Consider the following 19413-nt stretch of genomic DNA (forward strand, 5'->3'; position numbering starts at 1 on the left):
CTCTGCTTTTTGTTCCTCATATTGAATTAAGTGGCAGCAGAACAGGTTGTTTTAGCCATTAGTAAACAACCTCCCACATGCGCGCGTGCACACACGCATGCACATACATGCAAGCACATGCACACACATACACAAGCACGCACAGTGTGATGTTAGGGCAGCGGCAGCACTTACGAGTGTGTTCAGCTTGTCGCTCTCTGTAGTGTCTCAGCACAGGTGTGAGATGACAAGGACAGCAGTATTTCTTTTGCCCGCATAGTCAAACTGATCCACAGCACACAAAGCCCCCGCTGGCCCCACCGTCCCTACTGAAGTAGCTCAGGTCTATAAACTGCTGTTAACTGAGCCAACTGCATCTATCTGTAATGTTTGCAAATGATTACAACTGGAGATGATCATTGAGGGATCTGGGAGGTTTTGGATTTGATAAGTGGATTTAAAGTCAATAAATCTGAACCTTCACTTCCCTTAAATATAAAGTTTACTTTGAAATGAGAGACTTAAACCAAACAGCTCTTTGTCTGTGTACTCGTCAGTCTTCATCCAAAGAAGCACTTCCTGTTGGCTCTCTCTGCACACAGATTGCAGTAAACTTCAGTGACTCATTAGCGTCTGTCATATCACTTTTTCTGGAAGCTGAGAGGCTGTTGGGAAAACCAGAGGAGCCAAACAGGAGGAGGAGGGTGAGAGCACAGAGAGATAAAATAACAGGATGGGCGATGGAGGGATGATTTGATCTGTTTGGTGATGAAGCCACAGAACAAAAGTCTCTCCTCCTAAGGAGAGGCAGGAGATCCAGCATGGTGATTATTTAGGTTTTCTTTTCCAGTTTTATTTGTCTGAGTCGGGACTGATCTTCAGTTCAGAGCTGTCATTCTTTTTTTTCCTTTTTTTTTTTCTTTTTATTGTTATTTTTGTTATTTTGGCCAGACCAAGGAGAAAAAGAGAGTACAGTAAAGCACGACTGGCTGAATACTCTGTTTCTCCCCTTTAAACACACATTCACGATGCAATAATTTCAAATCTGAAAACATCACAAAAACGGTGCGCTGTATAATCAGGTGATGTTTGCAGGTGTTTTTCAGCTGAATTCCAAGTTTTAGTTTCCAGCTCAGCTTGTGTCGGTGACCGCCTTCAGCTAATAATGTCCTGTTCTCGCATTCATAGTCCTGTCCATCATACTGCATCAAAGTTCAGATCAGCATAACTTTCCCATCTGCTTCACGGTGTCCTCCCATCAGTGCGAAACTGTCATGACATGTTTTTGGTCTCTTTGTATTAGACGGCTGCACCCGTGTTCTCAGAACCTGGGGTTACAGTATGTAATCGACAGGCTTCAGGCCTTGGACTGGTCGTGGACTCACTGTAAAGCTCCAGTGTTGGTATTTTTGTTTTTTGCATGACTTTTTTGATATTTGCTGTTTGATATTTTTGGCTAGATTTAATATCCTAGCACGGCTGCATCAATAGAGTTTTTTTTGACTGCTATGACTTTTGGGGTTATCGGGCAAATGCGTCCATAAAATATAGTTTTACAGTTTCTAGAATTTTACTCACCAAAACTAGATTCTTCAGATGGTTTGTTGGTACAATAATTATGCATCTAAGCACAGGGCAGCTATGTTTGTTGTTGTTGTGTTTTTTTTTTTGTTTTTTTTTTTTTGTTTTTTTGGGTGAGATGATTGCATTAAACGACACAAACTGGTCCGGTTTAGGCCTTACCCCCATGACTTTGGAAACAGCATCAGCCGACATCAGGCGGTCTGTGATTGCTGAGGTTTGATTTTTGGCCTGCTATGAATTCCTACTGAATGATGCAAAAATTTAGTTTCTTTTAAATAAATGGAGCATTATTTTATTTTTTTTGTGTCATAATGCTCTCGCTCTCGCTCTCTCTCTCTCGCTCTCTCTCTCTCAGTACCTGGCTGTGGATGTGAGAAGGCTGAACGTCAGTCTTCTTCGGTGGTTTCGGGAGGGTGTAGCGGCAGCGCTGGGCGTTCCTGTGGGGCATGTCCACATCAACCAGCTGAATGTAAGATGCCAGTCGATCACCCGCTGCTCACCCGCTGTTCACTTGACTGCCTGACTGACAGACATCTCTTACAGGAGAAGAAGAATGGCATCGAGCTGTTTGTGTCCTCCGATAGGCTGGGGATCTCCGAGCCCCGCCCCGCCGAGGAGGTCATCCAATCACTGAACGTCAGGGTGCTTCATCGCCACCTGGGACACTTTGGCATCACCGAGGTCTCCACTGAGGTGTGTGTGTGTTTCTTGTTAAGCATCCCCACTAGTTGCCATGGAGACAGGCAGGGAGGATGGATTGAGATTATTAGAGGGCAGAGCGCCGCTCTTGAAAGTTTAATAGAACTATTAAAGCGCCATCGATCAGCCAGATGAGGAGCGGAGCAGCTTTATACGTTAAGTTAATATTATCACTCACAGTCGCAGCTGTGACTAACGCAGTTCTTCTTCTGTGGCGATATTACAGCAACAAATCAGAAACTTCCCACAGGTGTCAGTGAGAAGCAGATGCCCACAATCAGGCTGCGTTAAAGGAGTAATCCACCAAAAATCTGTTTTTGAATATCGAATGCTCTCAGACTTCTGACTGCAGTGACAACATTCAGTCAGAGGTTATTAATCTCTGACTGAATGGCAGCTCCTATAATATCTTCTTTATGGTGATCTTTAAAGTACTGTGCAAAAAATTTGGAGCCACTGTTTTGGAAAACGTGCTACCAAAAATATACAAAACAAAACCAGAGTCTGTAAATCTAATAAACTTTAAAGGTCAAGTATAAATGCAGCTTAAGGCTGTAAAATCACTGTGAAGAACAAAAACTGTGTTCACATATTCTGGACGAATAGCTTCAATAATTTTGTGGAAATTTTTTGAAATCAGATATTCTCAGGAAGTACGAGCTGACAGATGCAGGCCTGTTGGGAAATATTAGATCATGATGGACTGAACGTCTTCAGATCTGCCTCCCACCTTCACAGCCTAACACAGACCGTGAGGAGGTCATAAAGCAAATCCTGAACAGATGATCACAAACTGGATTTTAAATTTCGTTTCCTCTGTAGAAAAACGTCCTTCAGGGCGAGCAGAGGGACCACGTGTGGAGCAGAGAAGGCTTTTATGCTGTCGTCCTCTTCTTCACTGTATTCGTCATCGTCATCACCTGCTTGATGGTAAATGTGTGTTTTTTGTTTTGGTTTTTTTGTTTGTGTTTGTTTGTTTGTTTGTTTGTTTGTTTGTTTGTTTTTTTTGTAAATATGCAAGACTGGACACTCACTCACTAATGTGTATAAAGTTAGCATAAAAACTTGTCCTATATCCCACAGTGAAAGAAGATAGAAGATTTGCTAATCTAATTAGTCGATGTTGGGTTCAAATCTGGGTTCACAATCCTCAGCTGCCACATCAGTAAATCCAATCAACCAGTTAACAAGAACTCCTTCAAGCACTTTGACTTACATGTAATTAGGTCAGAGAGTTACTGAAGAACATATGAAGCCTTCAAAGTAAATAAATGAATTCTCCAAGAAGAAAGAAAGAAAGAAAACAAATTCATGAATAATTCATTCTTAGAAATAATAAAAATTTGAAAACATTACAAACAAAAGAGACAAACAAAACTTAATAAAAACATTAAATAAGATTACAAAGTCACTCCCCAAAATACAAAAAGAAAATAAAAAGTTATAAAAAACAAATGACAAAAAATATTAATAAACCCCAAATAGAAAGAAGAAACAAATAAAATCACATAATCATATGCATATGAACAACAAATAATTTTTAAAGCAAACACAAAAAAGTCACTAATATTTAAAAGTTGCACGTCACATCTTGTCCACATGAAGGAGCACCTGCACACACAAACCTCCACATGCCTCAGCCTTTTTGTATTCTGTTATATTCCCCTTTTTCTCCTCTTCCTTTTCTACAATGTTCCAATATTCACAGGTTTAGCAGATTTATGTCAGATCCAACAAACAGACCGAAAACAGAACAAAAACGGAATGAAAACCTGTTAAAATATTATATTTAAAAACAAAAAAGAAAGAAGTAAATTGTTTTTCCTCTGGACAAATTTTGTTGCTCTTCAAGCAGAAACTCACCAGTGAACCCTCAAAAGAAACAAAGCAATAAATACATTAAAATAAGAATAACATAAAAGGATGATAAAATAGAATAAAACTGTAATATATTAAAAATCTAAGAATACAAATGTCACTTTCCAGTATTTGAAAAAGAAATAGAGTGGGGGAAATAAAACAACATTTGAATACAATAAATAGAAAATAAAAAAATAATGGGAAGGAAATACACAAGTCAACCCAAATATATATTTAAAAAAATAATATTAATATAATAAAGAATATAAAAAAAATATAGACGTAAGAAACTATATAAAATAAATTAAACACAGTAAACAGAGAATATATGAGAAAATCAGTCAACCAGCACAAAGCAAGAAGTTATTAAATACAGCTGATAGAAGACATAGAAAAAAGTGAGTGGAAAACTTGATAAAATAATTATGGCCCACAGGAAGGTAAAACAAAAAAATTTACTCCTAAAAGAAAAAAGAACAAAATAGAAGAGACTAAAAATGCAATGTTAAAAAAACCAATAAATGACATCATCATTTATCCTTAAGTGTATTTTTTTTGTAGAAGGTTCCTGTTGTTTGTTTGTTTTTGTTTGTTTTTTCCAGCATGCAAATCCTGGATGTTCACATCTGGGATCAGAACATTTTCAGGTTCCTGATCTGAACGAGCTCCATCCTTCACGCTCTGCAGCAACCGACCTCGATCTTTCTTTCTTTTTTCCCTCCAGGTTTTGTACCGAATGAAAGAGAAGGTGCAGGTTTCTGACAGACAGCTGAAAGCTCCACCCCCTGACCTCCATCTAACCCCGACAGTACCTCCAGACCCCACCCAGAGGTCAAAGGGCACCAAGGTCACCACCACACTCCCACTGCTTGTCTAATGCTGGGCATACACTGTGCAATTTTTGGTCCATTTTGAGTGGATTTTTCAGTCTTGCGACCGTTTTGGGGATCGGCCCGAGTTTCGCCTTTATCGTGTGTCGTGCATCGTGTAGTATACATGGGGTGATGAGAAGTGATTAACACCTCACGACCAACTCCCGATCAACAATCGCAGGGTCGCAAGAAAATCAAACCTGGTTGAAATCCTGTCGGCACTCGTGAGGATGTCAATGCAGCCTCTCACAATGCGCACTCGCAAACAGAAATGGAAGCAGGAAGACAGAGCAGCACGGCAGTGCAGCGTGTGATCTGGACACAAGCGATGAAAGCACAACTTGTAGAACTTTGGCAAGCTCATCTGAGCCTTTTTGGTCTAGCCTCACAAATTTATCACGACTGCACCAACCGTGAAAAGAGTTGGATGGACATTACTGCTGAGTTGCAGCTGCCTGATCAATGTTTTTCTTAAGCAAAGTGTGTGTGTGTGTGTGTGTGTGACAGAGGGAGACCAAGAGACAGATTTTGTGTTATAAGCTTCATGTTATGGACGCATAGTGTGAGCACTCAGGTCGCATCAGAGCATTGTGCTGTATAGTGTGAGACCACGCATCGTGACTGACGAACCTGAGCTGAATAACATGACTGAAAAAATTCCAGTGTATGCCCAGCTTAAAACAGCCAGGTGGCTCAGGAATGCAACTTAACGAGTGTGTGTGTTTCAGGTGATCATTTCAGGAAGCATGGTCCAAGCTGAGCTCCTGCCTGCTGTAGCCACACCCATTCCCCAGCGACAGCCAATCACAGCCTGCCATCGCCTCGGTCCACCTGTCGTCCCTCTGCCAAGGTTATTTTATTTAGCCACAGACTTTTTCCCATGATGCTTTGGTAGTTTCTGTTTGAGTTTTAATAAAGTGATAATCTGATTAAAAGTCGGGACTTCTCAGCTGCATAACATCTGCAGATGTTCATAATGGGAATGATCTTATGAAGCTCCACAGCTTGCTGCTTTGATAGTTTTTAATCAGTCTAGGCTTAATTTACTCTATTTTCTCCTCATAGCCCCGCCCCCACACCTGTACCAATTATTGGTAGCAACAACCACACACCCCCACCCAGCGTGACCCCAGTTACATCCAATAACGAGCTGAAGCCCTGCCCCTCCCCCTTCAGGATGAAACCAGCTGCAGGACTTCAAGAAAGGTAAGAATTTCTTCTGGATTGTCATGTTGAAAAAAACACCGGTACCAAACATGAACATCACACTTTAAGACCTGAACTCTTCTGTTGTGCTGAATGTGGTTTGGACTGAAAAAAGAGAGCCTGTCCCTGAAAAAGACTTCAATTAAATAAAACCAGACTAGTAACTGTAGGACCCGGTCACACTGACGTGCGCTCAGTAGAGGTTCAGTACAGTTTCAGCTGTGTGGTAGCACACATATCTACTGTCCAATGTAAAAGCATCTGGAAATGGGAATTTTTTAATTATAAAATATTGTAAGATCAAAAAGCTACTGAATTTCAAATGGCAATGAAGCCTGTATGTTTTTTTTTTTTTTTGTTTTTTTTTTTTTTTTTTTTTAAATATTCAGATGGAAATGTATCTAATGAGCACTCACAGTGTTTGTGAGTGGAAGAACGCGCTCCGTGTGTGTGTGCGTGCGTGGAGTAGCGTAACCTCTAACCTGTGATTGTTGGAGCAGGCAGGTGTTGAGCTGTGTACGTGCTCACAATGAGCCTTTGAACAGATGTGCTTACACAAGGTGGAAAGTGTGGTGGAAACATTAAATCCATGATTAGTTTATTTTTTTTCAGTCTTCTCATTTCATGGAGTCTTAACATTTACTCTCGTTGTTACTAAAGACTTGGAAGCACGAGAAATGTGTTTGGCAAGTTCGACACAAACTGTGCAAAAAGAAGAAAAACCTCTTTGAAGCTGGGTACCATCTATTTCCTGATTATAAAATGCAAACACTTTTGTAAGCTGTTGCTTTTGATGGTGTTAGCTGCTCTATAGCTGTGATGTTAAATTTGGGATTGAACTGGATTAAGATCTGTTGACTTTAAAGGCCATAGTGTTTGATTCGCATCATATTCAGCCTCCTCAAACCACTCAGTGAGCCCTTGTAGCCTTTGGAGAGAAGCGTTATCATTCTGGAAGAGACCGCTCCCATCAGGATAGAAATGTTGTCGTAGGATAAAAGTGATTTGCAGCAACCCTTCCTTCTAAGGGTACAAGTGGCTTTGGAGGGCACCGCAGAGCGGAACCAGGGGATTCCCCTCACTATAGGGGTGAAGGGTTCAGCTTTTCCCTTTTAATATATTGTCTGCCTGTTTATCAGTACCTAAGGCTTGCATTTAGACGGTCACGTAAGTTTCCTCTGTAATCAGTCTGCAGAGTGTGTGTTCATATCTATCAGAGAGGACTCAGCAGGTCCTTAGGCTGGTGTTTATATGAATAGAGGGGTCCCGTCGGACACACTTCCACACTTGTCTCAGGCTTGGAGCTGTGAGGTGTGTATTGTTAGTTCAGGTTTCCACAGTCATAAACTGATTCTTATGAACGCATTTTTATTCTTGGTCTCGAGTTGAAAATTTAAAACGACCCCTCTTTGTCCCCTCAGTCCATCCTGTGTGTGCGCTGAGACCTCGCTCCAGGAGCTGTCTGGTTCTGATGGAGTTGATAAAGGGCTAGTTCCTGATTATTCAGGGCGTCTTTAACCCAAACTCTGATGTTTTCTTTCCTTAGACCTAATCAAGTCATTTTCAGCTTGCAGTTGAGATTCTTCTGGCTGACAAAGCTGTGATTAATGACACCTCCAGCTTCGTAATGCAGACTTCTCTCCCGAGTGGAGTGCAATATATTTGGCAAGGCAGGAGTAGGCTCTGGAGTTTTACTGGTTACTTCTCCACTAAATCAGATTCTTTGGCCTGTCTGATGGGAAGTATCTGAAACTCTGAGCCTTGTAAACAAACTAATTGCTGTGGAGGTGAAGTTGGTGGATCCCGAATTACAGAATTTATCAACTCTGAGTGGGACCAAAGAGTCCTGCTGATTACCTCCTCAGCAGGAGCGTGGCATCCCTGCTAGCGGATAACCAACAGCTCGAGGCGTTCTCCAACAACTAAATCACTTTCTGTGTGGACAGGCGTTTAACATGAATCACCTCGAGTGGAAAGAATTTGCCACCTTACCTTTGAATTATCAGATTACTAATAAATTTAAAGCGGTAGGATTGTGAATCCGTAGTCCTGGTGAAGTTTTGGTCTTCTTGTGTTCCCAACCTGTGCCATATAACGTGTACACTTACTTAAACTGACTCACTCTTTTCAACAATTTGTCCCTTTGTTAGATATCATAAATATCTTAATACAAATCTTAAAAGAGTAAAAGCTTGGCAAACATTGGCAGGTGTGCCTAAAGTTTATCTCACATCTTTGAAGGTTTTTATCATCATATCGTTTCAGTAATATGATGATGTTTTTGCCTTAAAAAGTCACCCTTCGGCACATTAGTTACATAAGACGCATTTAGTTGTGAGACGCTTGGATTTGGTTGAGTAAATTAGTTTGACCTCATTTTTCTAAGTCAGACGTGTTGAGAGAACGCCGACTTACATTTTCATACAGTTGCTGTCGCCTTCAAACTTGGCTGAGGCTCATTTCCCCCCTTAAGTAGTTTCATAACTGAAAAGAAAACATCTTTGTGCGCCTCAGCTTGACGTTGAGCACTTAGGGCTTCATCTGCTGCTCCTAAGTCTTCCACTAAATCACACTCAGACCTCGGAGGCCATTTTGTTCTGGTCACATCAGAGTGAGGTAATTAAACATACAGTGTTCCTTAAGGTAAGAAAAGGAAGGAAGATTTCGGGCTCTCAGTGAGAACAGGATGTTTTTCTCGGTGTCTGTGTCTCACTTGTGTGTCTGTGTGTGCGTTGTCCACTCTGGATGGCAGCCAATCGCCAATCAGACAAACTGGAAGTAGCAGCATCCTGGAGAGGAAACTGGCCGACACGTAGTCAGACGAAGAGAGTCCACCCACATGAACCCCATCAAAGCACACCTTGTCTTCTGTACCTCTCGGCCTTTTGTTCCGACACTTTTGTGACACAGAAAATGTCCGAGTTCAGCTCAGCAGTTCTGCTCTTTCAACATGAAGTTTGTGTTGGTTATTAATCTGCTGTCAATAAAGAATTTCCTTTGTTTATTTAGGGATTATTACGAGATTCTTGAATAACGTAAAATGCATTGGTTATTTAGCCAGATATGTCTGCACTGGACGGGATGGCAGCACCCCATGTTTTAGACAGAAGAATGCATGCAGCATGTAATTAACCCTTTAAGACCTACCATAGAACCAAGTCCGCCAGAGCTTATATTATATTTTTACATGCTGTGGAGCCATTTTTGGGAGCATTTCAAGTTGCTATACATCAATACAACCATTATAGCCCAGATTTTAATAATATGTATTCATTAAGTGCATAGTAATTACATAAATTGCAAAAAAAGTGCAATAAACTACAAAAAAATCGAAAATCGTTTTTGATTTTTTAACATATATTTGTAGTTAGAGAAATTTAAGAGGCTTATCCCTCAAAACTGTAAATACAAAAAAGTTGCACAAAATAGTTTCCCACCACAGGAAATTAATTTTGAGTGTCTTCATAGTTTTATTTTTGAAATACACCAATTTTTATACACTGCAGGAAAAACGAAAATAAATATTATACTGCAAATTTGCAAAAAAGCAGCATCTGCATCAAAATAAACTATTTCCAGCAGTGCAATATGAGTCCTAAGCATCCCAGAAACGACACAGAAAGTCATAAAGTCAAAGATAACTTTTAAAAAGAGCAGTATAGGCCCTGAGGCCCTGATCGCAAAAAAAGACTACATTTCCACGAAAATGACGTCACTTCCGGTTTCGGGCAGGTAATGGCGGAAATGCAAAAGTTCGCGCTGACATCTATTCCAACGTAGGAAGTGTTATGAACAGCTGATCGGATCGGTAAAGCGTGTTTGTGGAATATTATGTTTTTGTTCCTGCAAGTGCTTTTTATGCAGTTTTTGCAAAGCTTTATGTGGAAGGAAACCGTGACCTAGGACAAGCTGATGGCATAAGATGTAAGTACAACTCCTCCGGTTTCATATGCAAAAAAAATTTTTGCGCTAGCTTACGTGGTTGCAGTGCTACTGGGATTTAAAAATAGTTACGCAAAACAGAGCGTTCCTGCGCCGATCGGCTCTAAAGGGTTAATATCAAGGAGGCAACAACCAGAGATGTGCAAGTAAAACCAAAGTACACAAAGTATGAAAAGTTCCAGTTTGAATTGAAAATATTCATAAAATTATCATGAATTATTGAAAAATCATGTTTTAATGAGTCTTATAAAACCAGACTTTCATGTCAATAGGTGGATGTTTGTCTGTTCATCTGGATGCTGCATATTCATCCAGGAAGAAATATTTCATCTCTCATCAAAGTAACTTTTTCAGTCAGCTGACTGCAGGTTTCCCTACATTATAAACCATAAAGCCGCATAACAACTGAAACCAGCTCCAGTGCCTAACCATGAGCCACAAGTGCCATTTCATAAGCAATTACCATGCAAACTGTGAGGGAGATGGCTGCACCCCAGCTTTTTTGGCTGCTGTGACCATTAGGTCCCCTCATTGGTTCAGAGATGTCCCCTTTTCATAAAAATGGGCGTCCTTGTCAGCCCAGTCAACCCAGTGCTCCTTCCAGTCCACCATGTGCACATCCTCATCTTGTAATAATTGACTTCGGAATCCTGTTGTGCCATCTGCTTAAGCAGAAGTTGTTTGGTTTCCCCGATGTATAATTCAGAGCTCTCTTGGCACTTGACTTGAATGTTAGCGAATAAGCTAACATTTGTTGGCTAGCTGTTGATTAGCAAGACTGCAGGAATCTGTCACTGAATTACTTTGTAATTGGCAAATGGTCAGTCACCAGACAGATCAGATTCCCTGAACGTAAAATAATTGACTATATTTTTGTTATAATGGGACAGTAACAATTCATCAAACAGACTGTCTGTGACCAGGTTTGAGCCCCAGAAGTGAATGAATCCTTCTTTGAACCATATACCCTGCTGAGGTTGGCGGTGGTTTCCCCTACATACGTAAAACCAGATTGTGTGGAGTCATGATGACGGTGAACAGCAGTTAATTATTTTAAAACTGAATTTTTGGTTTGAAGATGTACAGGAGGAATGAGACTGAGCTTTTAAAGTGAGTGATTTGTCAGATGGAGCAAACCATTTTGAACACGACAACTTCTTTGATGTTTGGTTCGGTGGTTTGTTATCAGCTGGAAGAGCGTTGTCTCCTTATGAAAGCAAGAGTTTGTCAGACCAAACAGAGTTTTTAGTAAGAGCCGAGGTTAAATCACTGCTGTTGTAAAATAAAGTAAACAAAAATTGTTTTCAACCAATTTTGGTTTTTCTTTGTGTTAAATTATTGTCTGAAGCATTAAGGGGGATTTTTGTTTATCAAATTGCAAACTCTGAGTCAGGAAAAACCTTAAAATTGACCAAGCCAAACTGAAACTCAACCAGCAAACCAGAGAAGTGCAATAAAAATGTAGGAAGGAAGGGAACTCGTTCGCGTGATGAGCCCTTCCATTTTTAACAAAAGCTGTCTTTGTCTCTTCCCTCCCATCCTTCCTCTGCAGACGTGGCTCTAATGTCTCCCTGGTTTTGGACATGTCTGCTCTCGGCACTGTGGAGCCCCTTAACGTCGCCGTGGTAACCCCCAGGGAGGCAGTGGCCAGGGAGTACCTGCTGTCGGCTGGCCGGCCGCTCACCCGACAGCAGCTGCGCGACATCGTTAACAACACCCACAGGCTGCACGCAGAGTTCGCTGTGAGCCCGAATTTCATGCTTTGGTTGGGTTTCTGATGGGACACACTGAAATGTTGAAGGGCTGATTTACATGCAGTGATGCAGTCTTTCATAATGCCCTCAAGTTCATAGCTGGAACAGCTTTATAATGGATTTTAGAGCTCTATGTGAGAAAATCAGCAGCAGTTTCTTGCAATGAGAAGAGAAAGGCATTGCATTTTCTTCATTTACAAAGATCATTAACTAACCAAGTCAAGTTGAAATAATACTCATGTAAAGTGCATTGTGTTTTAATCTGGGTAAGAAATGTGCCATAAAATTGAAACTTGTCTTCCTAAAATCTCAGGAAATCCCAATGAACTTCATAGATCCCAAGGAGCTGGATATTCCGAATCATGGGACCAAGAACAGATATAAGACCATATTGCCCAGTGAGTATTCTCAGTGTTGCTATGGAGTTAGAAATACTTCCAAAACAATCCCAGTCTCTGATTTCCTGATGAACCAGGAAGTTGTTTTATTATGTAGGCGGGACTTGGTGTCAAAGGCCAACAACCGTAAGGACAGCTATTATCGCACCTCCCTCTTCCCCATGAGCAGACAGAACAATACATCTTCCTCTGAGCACAGTTTGTTCTCACACTGTTGGCCAGGAACTTATCCTGATTAAGACATTATGTAACTAACACACACACACTTACTTTTTGGTTTGTGTAGCCGTGCTTTGGGAGGAGGGTGGGGTTATTAATACAGCACTGTTCCTTCCTTCCGACCAATCAAGAGAAAGGAATGCTCACCTAGAGCTGCTGTCAATCAGACTTTCCTCTGTTCCACATTCTGTGTTGTTCTTAAATGTGCTCCAAACGTTAAAACATAACCTGCAATAGGACTCTACCAACCCTAGATGTTATAGGTAGATATCCACTGTCATCATATATTGGCTTGTTTAGGACTATACTGAAGCCTCAGCTTTTACCTAAAAATAAGTTTTCAGCAGCCATTTCAAACAAATAACAGAGTCAGGTGACCTTATAGGCTGAAGAAGGCGGTTCCACAGTTTGGGAGCTACAGTTTAAAAGCACTGTCACCTCTGGTTTTAATATGATAGCGAGGGACTGTTAGACGACCCTGGTTAGGTGATTGGAGAGGTCAGCTGCATTGATAAGGTGTTAGAAGTGACGCATATGAAAAGTGAATTGCAATAATCAAGATTAGAGAAAATTAAAGTGTGTACTAAAAGTTTAAGATGATTGACTGACAGTAAAAGTTTGATTTACACAATATTTCTCAGATGAAGGAAACAAGACTGGGTAAACTTTGAGACATGAGTTTCAAAATTCAGGTGCTGATTAAAAGTGATACTTTTCTTCAGAATGTTTTTGAGCTTAATTTAAACTATTCTCGTTAGTTTTCTCCTTTGTACCTTTCCTTGTGTCCTCATCTCCTGTCCTTGGTATGTTTCCTAGACCCTCATTCCAGAGTGATCCTAAAGTCAAAGAGCTCCAATGACCTGCTGAGCACCTACATCAATGCTAACTACATACGGGTGGGTAACGGCACAAACTGTCCTGCAGTCCAAGCAATCGATTTATGAACTAATACTTAACATACTTGTTGTTTTCATTTATTTTCCTTTTTCTATTCTGAAAAAAAAATTCTATTCATTATTTTCCAGACAATTAGCTTTTTGTGTTTTCTTTGCTGTTTGTGTTGTTTTGATCAACTCATCTGTATTTTCATGTTCTTTCTGTAGATCAGTTGCATAACAACAAATTGTACTCTGAGTATTATTTATTTATTTTTGCCTGGCTTACTTGTATTTCCTGTTTTTTGTTCTAGCTCTCAGCTGCTGTGTTTATTCTGGGAGACATTTTAGTACTTACTCAGGTTTTGAAAAACTTTTCAGTCCAGTTAATGATGACATTTGTTTTGTTAAATCTTCTCTAAACCTTAGAAAAAACAGCAAGCAGGCTGTCATTATCATTCATCTGGAATGTAAACAGCCTTTTCTTTTTCTTCTGGCTCCTCGTCGACCTACACAGTGAAAGTATTTGCCTGTAGAAGTCTGTAATGTCGCTCTCAGACTTCCACACAATAGACTGTCTTCCTGTCAGGAAACACCACTGAAACAGTTTAAAGCGGCGGACCTCATGAGACAACAGAGGCTGTTTAATTTCTTTGTCCTACCACACACACACACACACACACACACACCAAAAATCTTATTCATCCAGAATAAGTAAGCACTTCAATTACATGAAAATAACAGCGATTATGAAATGAAACACAGCACTTTTTTTTTTTTTTTTTTTTTTTTTTAATTTGAAGCTTAGAAATGAAATATGTTTTTTGAAGTTCAGTTTGGCACGGTCTTACTGTTTGTTTGTTTTGTTATGTCACCTGGAGTCATTAATGCACCGTTTTTTGCTCTCTGCACACATTTAGCTCAAGCTAGTCTGGAACTAGCCACATCCTGATCCAGTTATCAGTTATGTCTGTTAAAAACCGACAGCATGAGGAGCACCCTGAAATAAAACAAGTTTTTATTCACAAATGCCTTAAAGGCCATGCCAGCCAGAGAACACTGAATCACTGTTCAATTAAACTAGCTCATATACAGGCATGAAAGATTTAACCTGCTGTTTAACGGTGAATACGAGCGAATGGATCAGCTGAATAACCAAGTTTATGTTTTTCAGGTTCTTTATTTTAGACTAATCTACAGTTCTAACATTTTCTTGCCGTTTTTCTTTGTGTAAAAATGGTTTAAATGCAGACAAATGGGTTTTTCTACGTTTTTATTTTATTTATGTATTCCAAAATGTAACAGGTTCTTTCTTTGCACATGTCTTCATGAAGTTTTGGGAAATCCCGGTATATTTTGTCTACTGCTGCTGATAGACCCTGGTGGAGGAATACATTCATCATTCTGTGAATGATGCTGACCCTGCTGTGTGATTGGTTCATTCTGCAGGGTTACTTGGGGGACGATAAGGCGTACATCGCCACTCAGGGTCCTATGGTGAACACGGTGAATGACTTCTGGCAAATGGCCTGGCAAGAGGAGTCACCAGTTATTGTCATGATAACCAAACTGAAGGAGAAGAACGAGGTAAGAGTCTAAAAAGCAAAGACTGTGGAAGAAAGAGCGTCTTCTTAATGCCAGGGTAGATTTTAAGTGTTGTAGGCGCTGAGTGTATAGCAACAAAAATGGAGTGATCTGGAAAGTGCTCAGCAGGAGTTAAAGGTGAGCTGAAGTTAATGAATGCCGTCTTTGTGCTTGCCTCTGTAGAAGTGTGTTCTGTACTGGCCGGAGAAAAGAGGCATCTATGGGAAGGTTGAAGTGTTGGTGAACAGCATCAGAGAGTGCGAACACTACACCACTCGCAGCCTCACGCTCAAGGTACACGTTGCACAGCAGGGAACGTGTTGTCATCAGAGCTGAGAATCACGACTAATATGTCATGTATGTTTTCATGTATGCAGTGTGGGAACCAAACCCGCTCTGTGCAGCATTACTGGTACACATCGTGGCCTGACCACAAAACCCCGGTCTCAGCACTGCCGCTGCTGCAGCTCATGACTGACGTAGAGATGGACAGACGGGCCGCCACCACCGTGGGACCAGTTATAGTCCACTGCAGGTACTGACAGACTGACCGACAGCGTGACAGTTCTGTTACTAATATATAATTATGAAATGACACCCTGCTCGTTTGATCGCAGTGCTGGGATTGGGCGAACGGGATGCTTCATCGCCACGACGATGGGCTGCCGGCAGCTACAGCTGGAAGGAGTGGTGGATGTACTGGGCATCACCTGCCAGCTCCGAGCCGACAGGTAACACACGTGTATTCCTGCAGGTTTTTACTGATGACCTGCAGGTCCTCACTTCCATGATTAAAACAATCCAAAGGGTGTTAAAAAGCTGACATTTAAACCTCTAACTGGCTCTTGTAAGAAAGTACCATTAGTCACTGAGAAACATGGTTTTTGCATAAACTCTGAAGCTGCCTCGCTCGTCTTTGTGGTCATTTTAAGTCTCTGTGGTCTCTTGGTTTCCCTTTGAAGGCATTGAGTGTGTCTGACATCCTTGCAGTTGTTTCAGACCTTTTGGTGATAGTCTTGTTTTAGTTTGTGGTCATTTTTTCTCTCTTTCTGGTTGTTTTTGTTTACAATTGTGTATTTTATGTGTATCTGGACATTTATTTTTTTTTAATTTTTTCCCCCCCTCATTTGTGGAAATTTAAGTTGTCCTGCAGTTGTTTTGTGTTGCATTGATTGTTTAAACTGGTTTTGGCAGTTTTCTTTCTGTGTGGTCGCTTTTTTCCTTGCCATTGATGATTATGTTCAGTGTTGTTGTTTTTTTGTCCTCTTTGTGGTTGCTAAAGCGCTCATTGAGGACCTTTTTTAAACATGTATCCAATACATATTAATTTAAATTAAATTATTAGTAATCATAACAAAGTTTGAATGATTGGACGAATATGACTTTGATTTGTTGAGTTCATCAGGAGTTGTTTTGGAGATTTATAACATGTCGCCCAGCCTTGTTAAGTGACATAAGATACATAAATTGCAAATTTGACTTTGTCTGCACTTTAGAGTCAGATGGTGTGTTATGGTTTATTGCCAGCACTAAATTCATCCCTATTGCATGTTTTAAACAAATAGTTTTGCTTCTCATTCCTAACTCTGTCTCTCTCTTCCGTTATGTAGAGGAGGCATGATCCAGACAGGTGAGCAGTATGAGTTTGTCCATCATGCCTTGAGCCTATATGAAGCCCGTCTATGTGCAGAAACTGGCCAGTGAGGTTTATCCACCTGACGAAGGTACAAGTTTAACCTGGAAGTGTGCTAAAACAGTCCTCTGCGGGTGTGAACTGTGGTTTGGGAAGTCTGGGGAAATTCTGGAGGAGGCCTTGGAATTTGATGGACAGCATGGACAACCAAGCAGGACTGTTCTGGGAAGAATCTGCTCAAGGAAAAGGGAAAGGCAAATTATTAAGAATGGAATGTATCTTTTCATCTTTTCTTTTTCATCAAACTCTGTGGACCCGCCCACTTCACTTAACCAACCGATTGTTGGATCGAGTTTTAACTAACCAGACTCTCCCATAATGTCTCTTTTGTCATGGAGACTTAACAACTTCAATTTACTGAAACTGATGGTACATTGTTCAATAACACTGTTGTGTTTATGTCTTCTAGCATTTTCATTATTTTGTAAAGTGGTGTTTTTATAAAAATGGCTACTGAAAAATGACTGTTAGCTGCACCACTGGTTAAACTATTCTAGTACTGTTGAACCAACACTTACCTGTTTGTGACCTCAGCATGCTGTTCATTACTCTCTGATTTAGTCAGTGCACTTCCTACACTTAGGCTAAGACAAGGTTCAAATGCTCCTTTTTTTTAACCTGTTATTTATTGGTGGGTTTTCTTTTTTCATATTTTTTCACAATCTCATTGACTTGTTAAACTATTGCACATCAAACTTCTCAGAGATGCCAAACACACAAACTAGATTGACATCAATAGGGCTAATGCTAGGTTCAGATACATTAACAACTGACATTGGTAGTTATGTAAGCTAATGGATAGACGGCTAACAAATAAATTCTTTTATCAATGGTTGCCCATGGGGTAACAGCAACTTTTACATTCTTGTTTCTGTAAGTTTCCCAGCTTTTGCTGAGGTCCCAAATGGGGCTACCTTTAGCAACATGCTAAAAGCTAACAAAGCAGATTGATGCTAATCTTCCGCTAAGCTATAGTTCTTGTAGTACAGCAAAGCAATTAGTGGCTAATTATAGCTCCAGTAGTTTTATTGCTTTAATGTTGATAAATATATACTAACCACTTAACTCATGCTATAACTAGTAGTGCATTATCCTAATACAGTATTTTTGTTAAACCAATTAAATCTAATATTCTGCTGCTAAGCGAAGCTTGTATAGTGATGTTAACAGTTGTTTATGTAATATTCATCAAGTACAGCTCCAGAGAGGTTCTGGCAGCAATGCTAAGTCTGGGTAATATGGTAGCTGTAACTTACAATGCAAAAGAAAAAATTTTTTTTCTTTATCACCTTTATGTTAACACTTAAAAAGAATAATGAATAATACATTAAATAAATAAATAAACAAATGAAAATACATAGGGAAATGGAAAATGGTGGCTTACAAGGTATCTCACAAGTAGTGTTTTTAATTGTTAAATTAAAAGTCAAAACTCATATTTGATTAGGGCTGTGCGATATGACCAAAATCTCATATCCCGATATAAGACATCTATCGTCCCGATAACGATATAAATCACAAAATTTTAACATTTTCTATAAATTCTGTGAATCTCGGGCAGCTCGGCTTGCGTGAAGTGTTTCCAGCTGGGCGTCGTGTAACTGGAGTCGAGTGTTTTAACGCTGAATGAAACTATACATTTTTAGACATAAGTTGTAACGGCCGCCGTTTTCTTTGTAAGTATTTATTACACGGCGTGCTGCGGGGAAAAGCCTGTTCTAATGTTTGAGTCTAAGGTTTATTTTTTAACACCTGACGGCTCTTTTTTGCTTCTCATCCGTAAACACTCTGCATACTCTTTCATGTGATTCAGTTTATTTTGAAAAGTTTAAACAGGATCTTGAGCTTTATTGTGAAAGGTTTATGTGGAAAATAAACAAGCGGACACGCAGTGGTTTTGTTGCTAACGACAACGCATTAAACAGGCGCTTGTCCGTCCGTAGTGTGGTTATATTAAATATAAGAGAAAGAGAGAACTTTAAGAAATTAATATAGCCACTACAGTGACCATCAAAACGATGAAAAAATATTGCCGTAAACAGTTTATTTTGCGACACCACGAAACAAACGATAGCATAAAATGAAACGATAGACGTTTTTATATCGTCATCCAATATATATCGTTATATTGAGCAGCCCTATATTTGATCTATAATTAAATCAGGTTGTGATTGCTGAAGAGCACAGGGAGTGTAAAAAAAACAAAAACAAAAAACAACATATTTTAGCTTTTGCCCAGAAATCCCCCCCACTATCCCCCCAGCAGTTTGAACCCTGCCTAACTGAAGGGGATTTGATATAGCTACTTCAAGCTCTATATTTTTATTTAAGGTCTTTGGTAACTTCGCATGATTCATAGTTCAAATGAACACAGACTGTAGCAAAGGACAACAGAGGTCTTCTCTAAACTGAGTGTTGCCATTTTAGTTTGGCTTTCTAAAACAGGGTCAAAAAATACAAGCCATTCCTGATGCCACAAATACGAAATTAGTGCTGCTCGGTCTCAGAGTTTACACTCCATCTAGTTAACCTTGTCTAGCATTGACATGTTCCCTGTTGTGTGATATATTGCTTTATACCAAAAATGTGAAATATGGTGCAGTCATCACATCGATGTGCTGTTGTAAATTATGTTATTTAGTGAGTATGTTATTTTGGTGTATCAAAGTAATAATAACTTTATTTTTATACAGTTTTTACATGTTTTTGATGTCTTTAGCAGTCCTCTGTCAACTGTAGCCATTTGGG

The 19413-nt window shown here is 39.9% G+C and overlaps 1 protein-coding gene across 1 annotated transcript in view; it reads left to right on the forward strand.

The window, feature by feature from the left end:
- LOC120744229 (receptor-type tyrosine-protein phosphatase R-like) overlaps window positions 1-17968 on the forward strand; it is a 35806-nt gene extending 17838 nt beyond the window's left edge. Inside the window, exons 3-16 of the mRNA XM_040048465.1 lie at window positions 1919-2032; window positions 2107-2256; window positions 3085-3192; window positions 4847-4969; window positions 5723-5844; window positions 6060-6200; window positions 11695-11884; window positions 12210-12294; window positions 13330-13409; window positions 14838-14975; window positions 15156-15266; window positions 15350-15507; window positions 15590-15703; window positions 16583-17968. Of these exons, the coding sequence (XP_039904399.1) occupies window positions 1919-2032; window positions 2107-2256; window positions 3085-3192; window positions 4847-4969; window positions 5723-5844; window positions 6060-6200; window positions 11695-11884; window positions 12210-12294; window positions 13330-13409; window positions 14838-14975; window positions 15156-15266; window positions 15350-15507; window positions 15590-15703; window positions 16583-16676 (1728 nt within the window). The 3' untranslated portion in view covers window positions 16677-17968. The remainder of the gene's footprint in view (window positions 1-1918; window positions 2033-2106; window positions 2257-3084; window positions 3193-4846; window positions 4970-5722; window positions 5845-6059; window positions 6201-11694; window positions 11885-12209; window positions 12295-13329; window positions 13410-14837; window positions 14976-15155; window positions 15267-15349; window positions 15508-15589; window positions 15704-16582) is intronic.
- The last annotated feature ends 1445 nt before the right edge of the window (window positions 17969-19413 follow it).

The sequence above is a fragment of the Simochromis diagramma genome, unplaced genomic scaffold (genome assembly GCF_900408965.1).
Source record: "Simochromis diagramma unplaced genomic scaffold, fSimDia1.1 OVJJ01000557.1, whole genome shotgun sequence".
Classification (NCBI taxonomy): Eukaryota; Metazoa; Chordata; class Actinopteri; order Cichliformes; family Cichlidae; genus Simochromis; species Simochromis diagramma.